Source organism: Doryrhamphus excisus, linkage group LG15 (genome assembly GCF_037039965.1).
Source record: "Doryrhamphus excisus strain RoL-2023G ecotype Guam linkage group LG15, RoL_Dexc_Guam_v1.1, whole genome shotgun sequence".
Taxonomy (NCBI): domain Eukaryota; kingdom Metazoa; phylum Chordata; class Actinopteri; order Syngnathiformes; family Syngnathidae; genus Doryrhamphus; species Doryrhamphus excisus.
The window spans coordinates 2,386,328-2,400,006 of record NC_136371.1 but is presented as its reverse complement, the minus strand read 5'-3'; the positions used below and the strand labels follow the sequence as shown (position 1 = coordinate 2,400,006).

At 43.0% G+C, this 13,679-nt stretch overlaps 1 protein-coding gene across 5 annotated transcripts in view; it reads left to right on the top strand.

Moving 5' to 3' along the window:
• The window catches only part of magixb (MAGI family member, X-linked b), a 46,051-nt gene extending 34,668 nt beyond the window's left edge, over positions 1 to 11,383 (top strand). For 4 of the 5 annotated variants that reach the window (XM_058051630.2, XM_058051631.2, XM_058051628.2 and 1 more), the window contains 8 exons: positions 103 to 658; positions 782 to 845; positions 922 to 1,305; positions 6,554 to 6,754; positions 6,822 to 6,898; positions 6,962 to 7,108; positions 7,179 to 7,317; positions 10,163 to 11,383. In XM_058051630.2, coding sequence (XP_057907613.2) covers positions 103 to 658; positions 782 to 845; positions 922 to 1,305; positions 6,554 to 6,754; positions 6,822 to 6,898; positions 6,962 to 7,108; positions 7,179 to 7,317; positions 10,163 to 11,097 — 2,503 coding nt within the window. In that variant the 3' untranslated portion in view covers positions 11,098 to 11,383. Of the gene's footprint in view, positions 1 to 102; positions 659 to 781; positions 846 to 921; positions 1,306 to 6,553; positions 6,755 to 6,821; positions 6,899 to 6,961; positions 7,109 to 7,178; positions 7,318 to 7,544; positions 7,649 to 10,162 lie in introns of all 5 variants that reach the window. The other variant, XM_058051632.2, reaches the window with a different exon arrangement.
• Positions 11,384 to 13,679: the final 2,296 nt, after the last annotated feature.

Here is a 13,679-nt window from a genome sequence, read left to right as displayed (position 1 = left end):
TCATTGACTAAGTAGCATAGTGACAATGATTTTTAGAAGGTAACTCAAATATTCTGAAGAATAGCTCAAAGTAAAAACTTCTTTTTCTGTCTTTGTCATCAGGGCATCTGTGATCCGCAATCACAACAATAACTCCCTGTCAACGCCGCCCCATCCTTTACGTTACGGTACATCCAAGTCATCGGAGAGCGACCTATCTACCTGTACCCTACCTGTATCCCGCCTGCCCCTGCCTCAGTCACCCAAGAGGCCCTCATCCTCCCCGGGTGGTCCCCGCAGTGCTCACGCCCACCTCTTCAGGCCGCAGTCCTCTCACCTCAGACCTCCACCGACACCCGACACCCCCCGCCATCGCAGCTTTAATGGTTTCCATAGCAACACCAGCCCTACCGCAAGTCCCAGTAAGATGTCCTCTCCTGGTGCAATGAGTGTTGGTAGTGGACTGGGAGGATTCCGCGGCGGGGAGTTGGTGCCGGTGGCTTTGGCGCAGAGTGAAAGAGACAGGGGCTTGGGCTTCAGCATGATGGCCGGTGGTCCGGGGGGCAGGATGACCATCGTGAGAAGAATCTGGGATAGGAAGCAGTGCAATACTTTACAGCCAGGGGATGCTATTGTCAAAATCAATGGAGCTGATGTTCAGAGTCTTAGCCTTGCTCAGGTAACACAAATCACTCTTACATGTAAATAACTCAAAATAAACTAATAACTAATAATAATATAATATAATTACTACACAATCCTTAGCTCCTCCGTTAAATGTCTTATTGTCCCGTTTTCACAGGTACAAACAGTTCTTCAGGAGCATACCAAACAAGGAGAAGTCATCCTATTGGTCTACAGGGGAGGTAAAAACTTAAATTAAAAATTAAAAATTCTGGGGTTTTAAATGACTTCTCACATCTTTCTCATTGTTATGATTAGGTATCTATTCAACTATTTCCCCAGGCTCCATGCGGAGACTTTGCTCCCCTCTGCTCCACTCTCCTCCTCCACCACCACCTGGTAGCTTGGACAACCACGTCATCCACACCGATGCCTTACCTATACCCCAGACATGTTCCTCGCTGATCCAGAGCACCAGTTTCTTGGAGTCAATTCCAGTCACTCTGACCATGGAGCCCAAAGACTGGATCGAAACAGGTTTGGAGGACATAGCCGGAAGAGGCACAGAACCGGATTCAGGTCTGGAAATGCGAGAAGATGAGGGTGTCCGACCACTGAGAGGGTTTGATGTGGAGTTGAGGAGAAAGCCAGGGGAGGGTTTTGGATTTGTCATCGCCTCTCAAGATCTGGAGAACACAAAAGGTTAGAAATATTTTGATATTTTTAGATATTTTTTTTCGATATTTTTATATTTTTTTTTAGATATTTTTAGATATTTTTATCAATTAGTATGATATGGGCTGAGTGGTTAGCGCGCAGGCAACACACCTACAAGACCCGAGTTCGATTCCACCCTTGGCCATCTCTGTGTGGAGTTTGCATGTTCTCCCTGTGCATGCTAGGTTAATTGGCAACTCCAAATTGTCCATAGGTATGAATGTGAGTGTGAATGGTTGTTTGTCTATATGTGCCCTGTGATTGGTTGACCAGTCCAGGGTGTACCCCGCCTCACGCCCGAAGACAGCTGGGATAGGCTCCAGCAACCCCCTGCGACCCTTGTGAGGAGAAGCGGTAGAAAATGAATGAATGAAATAACAAAGTGGGCTGCACGGTGAATAGTGGTTAGCGTGCAGGCCACACAGCTAGGGGACCCGAGTTCGATTCCACCCTTGGGCATCTCTGTGTGGAGTTTGAATGTTCTCCGGTTTCATCCCACATTCCAAAAACATGCTAGGTTAATTAGCGACTCCAAATTGTCCATAGGTATGAATGTGAGTGTGAATGGTTGTTTGTCTATATGTGCCCTGTGATTGGCTGGCCACCAGTCCAGGGTGTACCCCGCCTCTCGCCCATGTATCCTATTTCTTGTTTATGTTTGGCCCCCATTTCAGCTATAGATTATCCTGCATAATGTTGCATTTAAGTGTGCATGGTACAGTTTATCAATATTTGGAATCTAACTTGTAAAGTGTGACGTTTTCAGATTTATGCATCCATGCGCCTATTAACGGCCTCATATAAAATGACCTTCTTATGGTTGTCCAACACCAACGTTAACAGGCATGCCCATCTGATAGGACGGTTTATGTCCTGTCTGGAAATGGACACATGCTGCCTTGAGTAGTTTAGTGCAAAGCTCATCCTTGTGATGAACGGCTCCATGTCGGCATCCTTTGTCTTGAATTGGCTGCCCTTTGTTCCACTTTGATGCAGTTCAATTTGCTTTATGGCCCGAGCAAACACACATTTATAAAATGTTTTCATGGCCAGATTGATACCGCAGGTGCACTCTGTCTCCTGAACTTCCATCTTCATTGTGTCGTCACTCTCATTTGTCACCTGACAAAGTCCTGTCTATCACTTCAGATCCCCGTCTCTCCTGTATCATCACACCACCCTCCCCCCCGGCCCCTTCCCATCTCTTTTATCTCCTCTGCTGTTCCATCATTCTCCCTCACTGGCCCTACCTCTCTCTCCCTCTATCTCTCCCTCGCCACCCCTTTACGCTGCAGTAAAAATGTCCGGTGTGTTTTTTCCAAAGATTAAAACTCTGCATCCCTCCGCCTCCCACCCATCCACCTCCCGCTCTCTCCATTGCTGGCTGAAATGCTACTCTCATACAGAGGGGGAAAGCACACAGTTGGGACAGCCTGCGTTTTAGCTCCTGTTAACCATTACATGTGAACATCAGCACCTTGGAGAGCGACTTGACTTGGAATCGAGGAGGTCATTTTTACTTTTTTTTTTTTTTTTCATTTTTTACCCATGCTATTAAGAGAGCCATGCTGGAGAGACTGCAATCTGCTCTGAGAACTGTGAAGGAGTCTAAACGTAATTATTTGCTTCATTTCCTTCTCCATTTATGTTTTCACGCCGACGGGTGAGCTCGCCGCTTTGCTGCAGCGTTTTGTCTTTTTCTGTTCGGTTTTTATGCAGCAGCTGGAAGCTTTTAATTCTTACTCAGAAGTTTGCTCGCTCGGTCGTGTTGACCGTGGCCAATGCGGAAGTTGGACATGCTTACAGGTCTCTGAATAACTAGCCATCTAAATGATGATGTTTATTCTAAAGATGATTTTAAAATATGTTTCACGTGTTTCCTCCCACATTCCAAAAAAACATGCTAGGTTAATTGGCGACTCCAAATTGTCCATAGGTATGAATGTGAGTGTGAATGGTTGTTTGTCTATTGCTAAGGGAGCCATGAAAGCCACATATTTTAAAATGTATTTCCGTGAGAGCTATGTATTTTTTTTAACATTAAATACAACTAAATGTGTATTTTTATGCAAGTCCAACAATTTAGGATGGATGGATGGATGGATGGATGGATGGATAGATAGATAGATAGATAAATTAGATTTCTTTATTTCTTTATTGTCATTCTTTATTGTCATTGCATTTACAATACAATAAGTCTCCGGGGCTGCACGGTGGTTAGTGTGCAGGCCACACAGCTAGGAGACTCTGGTTCGATTCCCCCATCGGGTATCTCTGTGTGGAGTTTGCATGTTCTCCCCGTGTGTTCGTGGGGTTCCTCTCACTTTCCAAAAACCTGCTAGGACTCCAAATTGTCCATAGGTATGAATGTGAGTGTGAATGGTTGTTTGTCTATATGTGCCCTGTGATTGGCTCACCACCAGTCCAGGGTGTACCTCGCCTTTTGGGATAGGCTCCAGCATACCTGGTGAGGATAAGCTGCATAGAAAATGAATGGATGTATATTCAGTTCCATGTTACTAGCATTGGACCCGTTAAAAGGAAGAGCTTTAACAGATATGACAGATGCTGTTTACTAAAGATTAGCGGCACTCTCTCATCTTAGATGCGCGGTTAGCTGCAAGATGCATCTAGGTTGGAGAGCAGGTTTTTTCATGATGGCCCGAAGTGGTTCTACAGTAGTTCTACCAGTGATCATGCGGCACAACACTGTTACTGGTGCTGGCTGCTGGGCATAATGCAGTGGGATTACTCTGGACAGGACAACATGGACCGCCAGTGGGAAAGACAATTTGATATGAAGCAACCTATTTGGATTGCGTCTACGTAGTGTGTCTGCGTACGTGCACGAGTGCGAGTGCGTCCGGCTGAGCACATCTGTCTCAGTGTGTTGTGTGAGTCACGATGTGTGCGCGTGAGCCGGGCTTTTGCATATGCGCTTGTGTATTTGGCAGAGGTTGATGTTCCACTGTTGTATTATACATGATAAGAAGACTATTTGCAAAGCTGTCTTGGCTCCGATTTAACCTGATTGACATATCTGCCCGCGCCACCCACATGAGGCCCAATGAAGATGTGTCTCATGGACTCTGAAATCATATTGAATATTTATTTCATGATATTACAACTTAATTCATGTTGAAAATGTCACTTTCTGAAAAAAATCAGTTTTACCTATATGTCTAGACTTTAGACACACCGATTAGATCTGCAAAGAAGCATTAAAAGTGGCTATTTTTATCCCGGAAGCACAGTGGGTGACGGCACGATTTGTGTCTCATCGAAATAAATACTTGATGCTGCTGTATAGGTTAAACGGGGACACCGGAAAGACTTGAGAGTGGCCAGCTGTTCCCAGCAGGAGATTGTATTATAGAGAATGGGGCACATTTTATACCGAACAGTCTTTTCACTGAACATGTTAGTGATTTAATTGATGAATCAAGCATGCAAGTTACACAGTACTACATCACATATTAGAATTCAATGTTCAAAAAAGGAGTAAAATTATTATGGATTTAATTAGATGAATGGATGGATTAGAAAAAAAAAAGGTAGCTCAAATCGTTTGTAAGAGGATGATACTTAAAAGTCGCATTAAGTGATCCTAAAAGCTATGTTATCTTGCCCCTGGTCCTGGGTGACGGACAGGCCAGAACAAGAGTGATTCAGAAGACAAGAGCAGAGACCGCACTTCACCCTGACGTGGAGCCAGGCCCAGGATGCATCTTCACCCGTCGGGATCAGTCGAGCCCAGCCCAAAAAAAGCCACAATAGATCTCCCCATGTAGACGCAAAACCTGAGGGGGAAAGCATAAGGGTCCAGTGCATGGACGACCTGGTCTTTGGTAGTCTAATCTGGTTCCTGGGACATGGAAGTCACTTCTCTGGTGAGGAAGGAGCACAAACGTGTGCAAGAGGTTGAGGCATTCTGACTATATGTTGTCAGACCCTCCTTGACCCACAGTTTGGGTTCTGGAACTCAAACCAGGGGTCTCAAACTCAATTTACTTGGGGGCCACTGGAGCTCAGATCTGGGTGAGACTGGGCTGCATCAGGTTTTCCAAAAAAAAAACGCATTTATTAAAAACAAAAAAATTTAAAAAAACTTTGCTTTGGTTCCAATTTTCTACAAGAAAAGCTCTGATAAAACATTCCACTGTTCTCAAATATCTTACTTTTTATTTTTCTGCACAAAATAAGATGAAAAATAAATAAACAAATCAAGAATAAAGAAAATCAATCAATCAGTAATAAATAAATAAATATAATAATAATAATTAAACGGCAAATAATAAAAACTTAAGAAAGCACATATAGTTGGTGGGTAGACAAATTATTTTTTTCAGATTAAAATGAACAAAGCATTATTAGAGCCCTGTAGACATGACAAAACACGACTATAGTCACATTTATCCTCTTTTTATTTACAACATATTGCGCAACTGCAGGGTCTTGAGACACATGCTAACTCGCAGACTAGAGAGCTAGCGACCTAAACGCTAGCCTTCAAGTTATTTCCTTTCAACTTAAATAACCAAAAACTTACCACTTCCACACGGATAGGGAGGATAACTATTAACAGTTATTTAACCTTTAACATGAACATTAATCAAACGTAATAATTTTTTCTGGGTACATGATACCATACAGCATCCATATCAAACTTGCGCGGGTCGCACTAACATTAAACTTTCATATCAAGGCGGGGGCCTCAAACTAGTGTCCTGCGGGCCGCGTATTTGAGACCCCTGTCATAAGGTATTTCCCTTTTTGTACCCATGCACACGCTTTGTGTTGCCAACACATACTGCAGTAGCTCACTAATGGGGGCGGGGGGGGGCATCTCACAAGAGCTGAGAACTAAAATAACCAATGTGGTGAAAGAGAAAAGTCACGCCCTGACAGATTTGGGCTATCAAAACATATCAGGGGAAAGTTTGCATCCTGTGCCAGTTTGCACCTGAGCAGCAAGGCAGTGCAAATGACTGCATGGCGGCTGTGTCAGCGGATGGAGAGATTAGTTGACAGATGGGCTGAAAGAGAGGATGTGAGTGTTTTCAAGGAGACAGTGGGGGAGGTGTGAAGAAAGAGGAGTCATTTATAATGTAAACCTACCTACAACAAATCCACAGCTCGACTGCGCTGCACATAAATCTCCATCGCCTTTAAAAGTCGACTCCAATTACGATGCACCAAGGTTCATAACATCACGTATACTGATGTTTTTCAGCTGCATCCCTTCTCCCCCATCGCTTTGTGACGGTGCGCCGAGGTAGCCCGGCATCTAAAAGCGGTCAGATTCGACCCGGAGATCGATTGGAGGCGGTGGAAGGACGCTCGGTGGTGACGCTTCCTCATCGCGAGCTTGCTCAGATCCTACGCCGTGCAGGAAACACTCTACGCCTCACCATTGTACCCCGGCCTAGCACCTGTAAGCTCCCACTTTGCACACTCACAGTTTTTTCATTCCAGATCTAACTTTTCCGATAAAACTACAGATTCATCAGGACTCGCGGAACCCACAGAGTATGACTTTGGTCACAGAAACAAAAAGAGTCAGAAGTCACGTGCCAAAGTGAGTACAGCACAGGAAGCGGATTCCATGATTTCAGTCCACACTCACAATTCGACTCTGCAGCGTGACTCCAGGTATTACAGCATCGACTTGGATCGGGGTCCGTCTGGTTTTGGGTTCAGCCTCAGAGGGGGAAGTGAATACAACATGGGCCTCTACGTCCTGGGACTAATGGAAGGAGGGCCGGCTTCACGTAGTCAAAAGATGCAGGTGAGTGAACCAGAAATGGTTGAATAGAGTCTGGATAACGGACTTTTTTTCGTTTTTCTTTCTTCTGCAGGTGAGTGACCAGCTTGTGGAGATAAATGGTGACAGCACTGCAGGGATGACCCACAGTCAGGCGGTGGAGCAGATCCGCAGAGGAGGTCACCGCATTCATCTGGTCCTCAAGAGAGGAAATGGATATGTGCCTGACTACGGTGAGAAGAACATGAAGGCTTTCATAATATGCTTATTGGTACTAGCATAATAAACTTTCTTGGGAAATTCCTGCATGAGATTTCAAATCTTTTTCTATTATACTATTTAACTCTTTCGTTCCTGTTTATACTAAATTTCCCCATCTTGATTTGACTCGTTTTCTTCTCCAAACATGGCTGTTTTTCCTGTCTTTCCTTTCTTTTTCTCCGGTTTCTCTTTCTCTCAGTGGAGCTGTCCAGTTTGTCTCTTTGTATGACCAACTCCAAACTAGGCGAGCCTTGCTTCTATGTCATTGGACGGACAGAGAATATGCGGTTGGTAATGGTTCCTGTTAGTTCTCCCATTTTCTGTCTCTCTACATCCCCACGCTCACTCGCCACTTTTTGTTTTCACGTACAGTATACACTGACTGACAGTAGGGTGCATCAAAAAACACTATTATTGAATTTTTGATATGGCTGGGTACTAAAAGTGTTCCGATATATGTCGAAACAACACATACAAAATATTTTTCCAATACATGATTATTTAGGGGTGCCGCCATACATCTGTTTTTGTGGAATAAAGTGGTGAACAGTTCAATGGTCGCCATGGAGATCTGAGGTGATCTTTATGTTTTTGTTGGTATTTATACTCCTATTACATATTACTAGCAAATTTGCGGGTTTGTCTTTGTAATTTGAATGATTTGTAGTCATATTTATAGGTTTTTAGTGCTCATTGCCTCTACTGTAGCTAACATTAGCTAGCTACAGTTTGCTAATGGCAGTTAGCAAATAGCTGAGCAAGCATAACATGAACAACAGTAATATAGAGTAGACGGTATTACTGATGCCTCATATTTATTAAGAGTAGTACTGTAGTCCTACATAATCTTATATACACTTGTCCATGTATTATTTTAGTCACTGTTTAGTGCTCATTGCCTCTACTGTAGTTAACATTAGCTAGCTACAGTTTGCTAATGACAGTTAGCTAATAGCTGAGCAAGCATAACATCAACAATAGTAATATAGAGTAGACAGTATTACTGATGCCTCATATTTATTAAAAGTAGTACTGTAGTCCTACATAATCTTATATACACTTGTCCATTTATTATTTTAGTCACTGTTTAGTGCTCATTGCCTCTACTGTAGCTAACATTAGCTAGCTACAGTTTGCTAATGAGAGTTAGCTAATAGCTGAGCAAACATAACATCAACAATAGTAATAATATAGAGTAGACGGTATTGCTGATGCCTCATATTTATTAAGAGTAGTACTGTAGTCCTACATAATCTTATATACACTTGTCCATTTATTATTTTAGTCACTGTTTAGTGCTCATTGCCTCTACTGTAGCTATCATTAGCTAGCTACAGTTTGCTAATGACAGTTGGCTAATAGCTGAGCAAGCATAACATCAACAATAGTAATATAGAGTAGACAGTATTACTGATGCTTCATATTTATTAAGAGTAGTACTGTAGTCCTACATAATCTTATATAGAATTGTCCATTTATTATTTTAGTCACTGTTTAGTGCTCATTGCCTCTACTGTAGCTAACATTAGCTAGCTACAGTTTGCTAATGGCAGTTAGCTAGTAGCTGAGCAAGCATAACATCAACAACAGTAATATCGAGTAGACAGTATTACTGATGATGATGATTATGATTATGAATTTAAAATTTCCCATTCAAATTTGATGCACCCTAACTGACAGTTTTCACAATTGTGCGTCCATATTACCTCACAAGTGAATTAATGAGGCGATACAATTTGTATGAGTGAGTACACCCGTTACATTTCTGTAACAATGTTATTATATCAATATTCTTTATGGCGTGGCTGTAGGCGCAATGAGCTCTCTACTCTGTTTACGAAACAAGCTCAGGCAGAAGTTATTGTATTTGGTGATTCCCAGCAAGAGAAAAATATTTTCATCCGTCAACTGTATTTCACACGGGACTCGAGTGGTTAGCACGCAGGCCTTACAGCTAGGAGACCTGAGTTCAATTCCACCCTCGGCCATCTCTGTGTGGGTTTTCTCCGGGTACTCCGGTTTCCTCCCACATTCCAAAAACATGCTAGGTTAATTGGCGACTCCAAATTGTCCATAGGTATGAATGTGAGTGTGAATGGTTGTTTGACTATATGTGCCCTGTGTGTCCAGCAACCCCCGCTACCCTTGTGAGGATAAGCGGTAGAAAATGAACGTGAAATATCAGGAATATCGGACATCCTGTACGTCCCTGCGGGGGCCCTCACGTCCGGCTTCTGAGCTCCACTGCTCCAACGGTGCTTCTGACAAAGTGTGTCCGACAATGAGTGCTCCTCATCGGGCAGACAAGGTTGCCAAACATCCGGCTTCTCCTGAGCTACGTTACCACTCTGACTTCATACAGTCAGTGGTCGTAGTAGATCACAGTAGATCACCAGATGCCAGTAGATCCTAAACACTTTTCAATTAGCTCTCCAATGACTTTATTCATTTATTATCAACTCCTTTACCCACTATATTAGAAAGTGGGGTTCGTTCATAGTTAGGAAACACTTTGGGCATGTGACCAATTGGTTATTGTGTGTAACTGCTCTATTGGAGTCCACAATGAAGAAGATACAAAGATTAACTGAAATGTGGCGGTGGACTCACTCACTTATGTAAGATAATGTTAATAGTAGAGTTGTATGCATGGGCACTTAAACTCCAGCATATCACCAACAAAGCATGAAAACACACATTGCAACACTTTTACATCAAATTGCATAACACATGAGTTTGTTCCTCCGTGATATGTTTCTATTTAAAATGTTTTTCTTTTTTTCCACCCCCCCCCTCCCCTACACAATGTTTGTCCAGGCCATAAGCACAGAATCACCTCCTCCTCCCGCCTGCGTCACCTCCAGGAGCAGAGTATGGCTGCAGTAGACTCTACCAGGCGCAGGGGGCGCCGCTCCAAGCAGAGGAGGAGAAGCAAATCTTTGGACGCACGTGAGAAACGAAGGAGGAGAAGGCATTCAAAAGGTCGCTCAGGGTTACGTAGCCCCAATTCGGAACCTATGGACGATGAGGGGGGGCAGCGGGAGAACGCTGAGAAAGTGAGGAGGAGGAAGAAAAAATCTCAGAGTTTGCCCAAAGACACCCTGTTGTTTTCTGATAGTGATGATGAGAAAGTGACAGCAAGGGGGAGGAAAGGTGAGAGAGGGAGGAGCAGAGAGAGGAGAGGTGGGAGTGAGGATGGGAAGCAGGAAGTAGCTTCTGTTGAGGAGAGGGTGGAGGAAAAGACCAAGGAGGTAAAGGAGGATGTAAATCTCGAGAGAGGAGACAGCTCGGAGTACTTTGTACTGCCAATTCCAAGTCGTGAAAAAAAGCTTCCCCGGCTAAAAGAGGAGAGTGAGGAGGAGAACGATGACAACTGGGAAGTGGCGGCAGGCTACCATAAGATGAAGCAACTGCACGGCTCGCTAGATGATGACAAGGATGAAGATAGCCTTTTTGGCATGGAGGAAGATCACGGAGGAGATGATGCAAGCAAGAGACCTTTCTCAAATGATGCCGTGACGTATTCACAAAGGGAACCATTCTCCTTCCTCGCTTCCTCGCTTTCTTTAGATCAGCCGAGGGATGATGAGTCAGAGTCCGGAGGCAGCCAATCAGACGGCAGCGTGTCTGCGGCCAGCATCTCTGGCCTCTCTCTGGCCACTGCAGAAGCGGGCAGGCGCAGGGCCATCGTGCTGCCTGGTCCTTGGCTCACACCCAGCCAGCCACCAGTGGGCGGCTCGGGACGTAGCTGAGAACGGGCTCTCTTTTTACGGCGGACGGGGCAGGGCGGCCGAATGCTGGATCCCATTTAACATGATTTCTTTATTTTATAGAGAATAAATTGCGTTTGTTATTGTTAATGCACACCAATCGACTCCGCATGCTAACCCAGCTGAGTATTTATGGATTCATTGTAAGTCAGTTTGGCTTTTTTCTAGTAACAGTCTATAATGATCTAAATGGGAGTATATACTGGAAATCAAAATATTTAATTTGTATGATTTTAATTTTAATTTTTATATATAATAAATTTTACAATAAATTATTATAATGAATTTTAATTATTATATTATAATAAATTATATACTAAATTGTTATAATAAATTTTAATTGATATAATTTAATTCATTCATTCATTTTCTACCGCTTTTTCCTCACGAGGGTCACGGGGGTGCTGGAGCCTATCCCAGCTGTCTTCGGGCGAGAGGCGGGGTACACCCTGGACTGGTCGCCAGCCAATCACAGGGCACATATAGACAAACAACCATTCACACTCACATTCATCCCTATGGACAATTTGGAGTTTTTAGTTTTTTTCTAGCATGTTTTTGGAATGTGGGAGGAAACCGGAGCATGCACGGAGAGAACATGCAAACTAGTATGGCCGAGGGTGGAATTGAACCCTAGTCTCCTCGCTGTGAAGCTCTGCGTGCTAACCACTCGACCGCCATGCCGCCAATTTATGTAATTTTTATTTTTTAATTTCAAGGGATGAGGCTACACACAATTTCCCTTGATGTGTAGCATTAATGTTAGTTAATGACTGCAGCCAAGTGGTTAGCGCGTAGGCCACACAACTAGCAACTCGAGTTCGATTCCATCCTCGGCCATCTCTGTGTGGAGTTTGCATGTTCTCCCCGTGCATGCGTGGGTTTTCTCCGGGTACTCCGGTTTCCTCCCACATTCCAAAAACATGCTAGGTTAATTGGCCACTCCAAATTGTCCATAGGTATGAATGTGAGTGTGAATGGTTGTTTGTCTATATGTGCCCTGTGATTGGCTGGCAACCAGTCCAGGGTGTACCCCGCCTCTCTCGTCTGAAGGCAGCTGGGATAGGCTCCAGCACCCCCACGACCCTATTGAGAATAAGTGGTATAGAAAATGAATGAATGAATGAATATATGACAGACATACTTTTTTTTTTTTACTAAAACCACTTCTCAATCCTTATCCCTAAATTAGAAGTTATATTCTTTGTGCCTTTTTACTTTGCTGATGTGACAAGTTGTAAAGGCCCATTTCTTCTCTTTCATGCGTCACTATTGCCCTCTTTATGTCATAACACGTTTCCACGGTAACAAATATACAGTGCGGTGGATTAGACGTACGTATTTACTGTGTCGATCCCAAGAATCTTAAAATTGTTATTTGCTAACCTCCATAACCTGGGAGACACTTCTCTCCAAGTCACTGCACGGTGTTTTTGTGAGTGTCAGGAAGAAAAGCTCTGACTGGGGAAGGCAAAAAGAAACAAAATGAATTCACCAAAGGATTAAAGTTCGAGCCAAACACGAATCAAATCAAGATGGTGGTTATGAAAAGAAGATCACGTTCATAATGTGACAAATTAGGAGCGCAAATGCAAGGAAATGCAGGCAGACATCGCCAAGTGGAGATATGGAGATATGGAGATATGGAGATATACCCTGGACTTATCTGTGTTGTCTATGGCAACAGGTGCTTCAACTATGTATTTATAGATGAACACCATTCTACCGTGACGTTATTTACATTTTTGTACTTTGGGATTTCAGTTCATTTGTCAGCCTTTATTACATTCCATATATCTCACATCCGTTGATGTAACCTTCTCCCCGTCTGTCTCACCTCTGTACTTTCTCCGAGTATCTCCAACTAGGCCTACTGTACAAAGCCTGCGTAAATGTCCATGTATACCTCATGAAGATGCCGAGCAATAATAATGTAGCTGTCAGCCATCTGTTTCTTCAGTCAGTAAGGTCTGTGGTGTGCAGACTGTTGACTTAATGTAGATGTATATTTATAATAACGCAAATCCCCTTTTACTGCAGCTATGTATATTCTGTAAATATTTCTAAAGAAGTTTATGTGTACATATAATACATTCTATACTTCACGCGACAGCTAACCACTCATATATTTATTGTGTGAGCTATATATATATATATATATATATACAGAATATATACTGTATATAGGACCTAGATTCAAACCCAAGTAGATTTGATGATACCAGCCCCTATTTGTTAACGAATGTTTTCGAATGTGTTTAATGTGAATTAGGATGATCAAGTCAGCGTGAAATGCCAAAAGTAAGCGGTCAGTGTGCACATTTCAACCACTATCTGGAGTCTTGACAGTGCTGTGCTCATTGTGCCACGTACAGTTGCCTTGATAAAAAAAAAAAACCCCATTCCTTTATTCTGACCTGATCTCTCTAACTGTGAAATCATTTCAAAAAGGCTCAAATCACTGGCAAATCATTCACAAGCCTCATTGTTGTATCCGGGGATGGATTTATTTCTTTTGTAATTATGTTATGGCAATACAAAAAAAAAAAAAAGGGGTGAAGAGA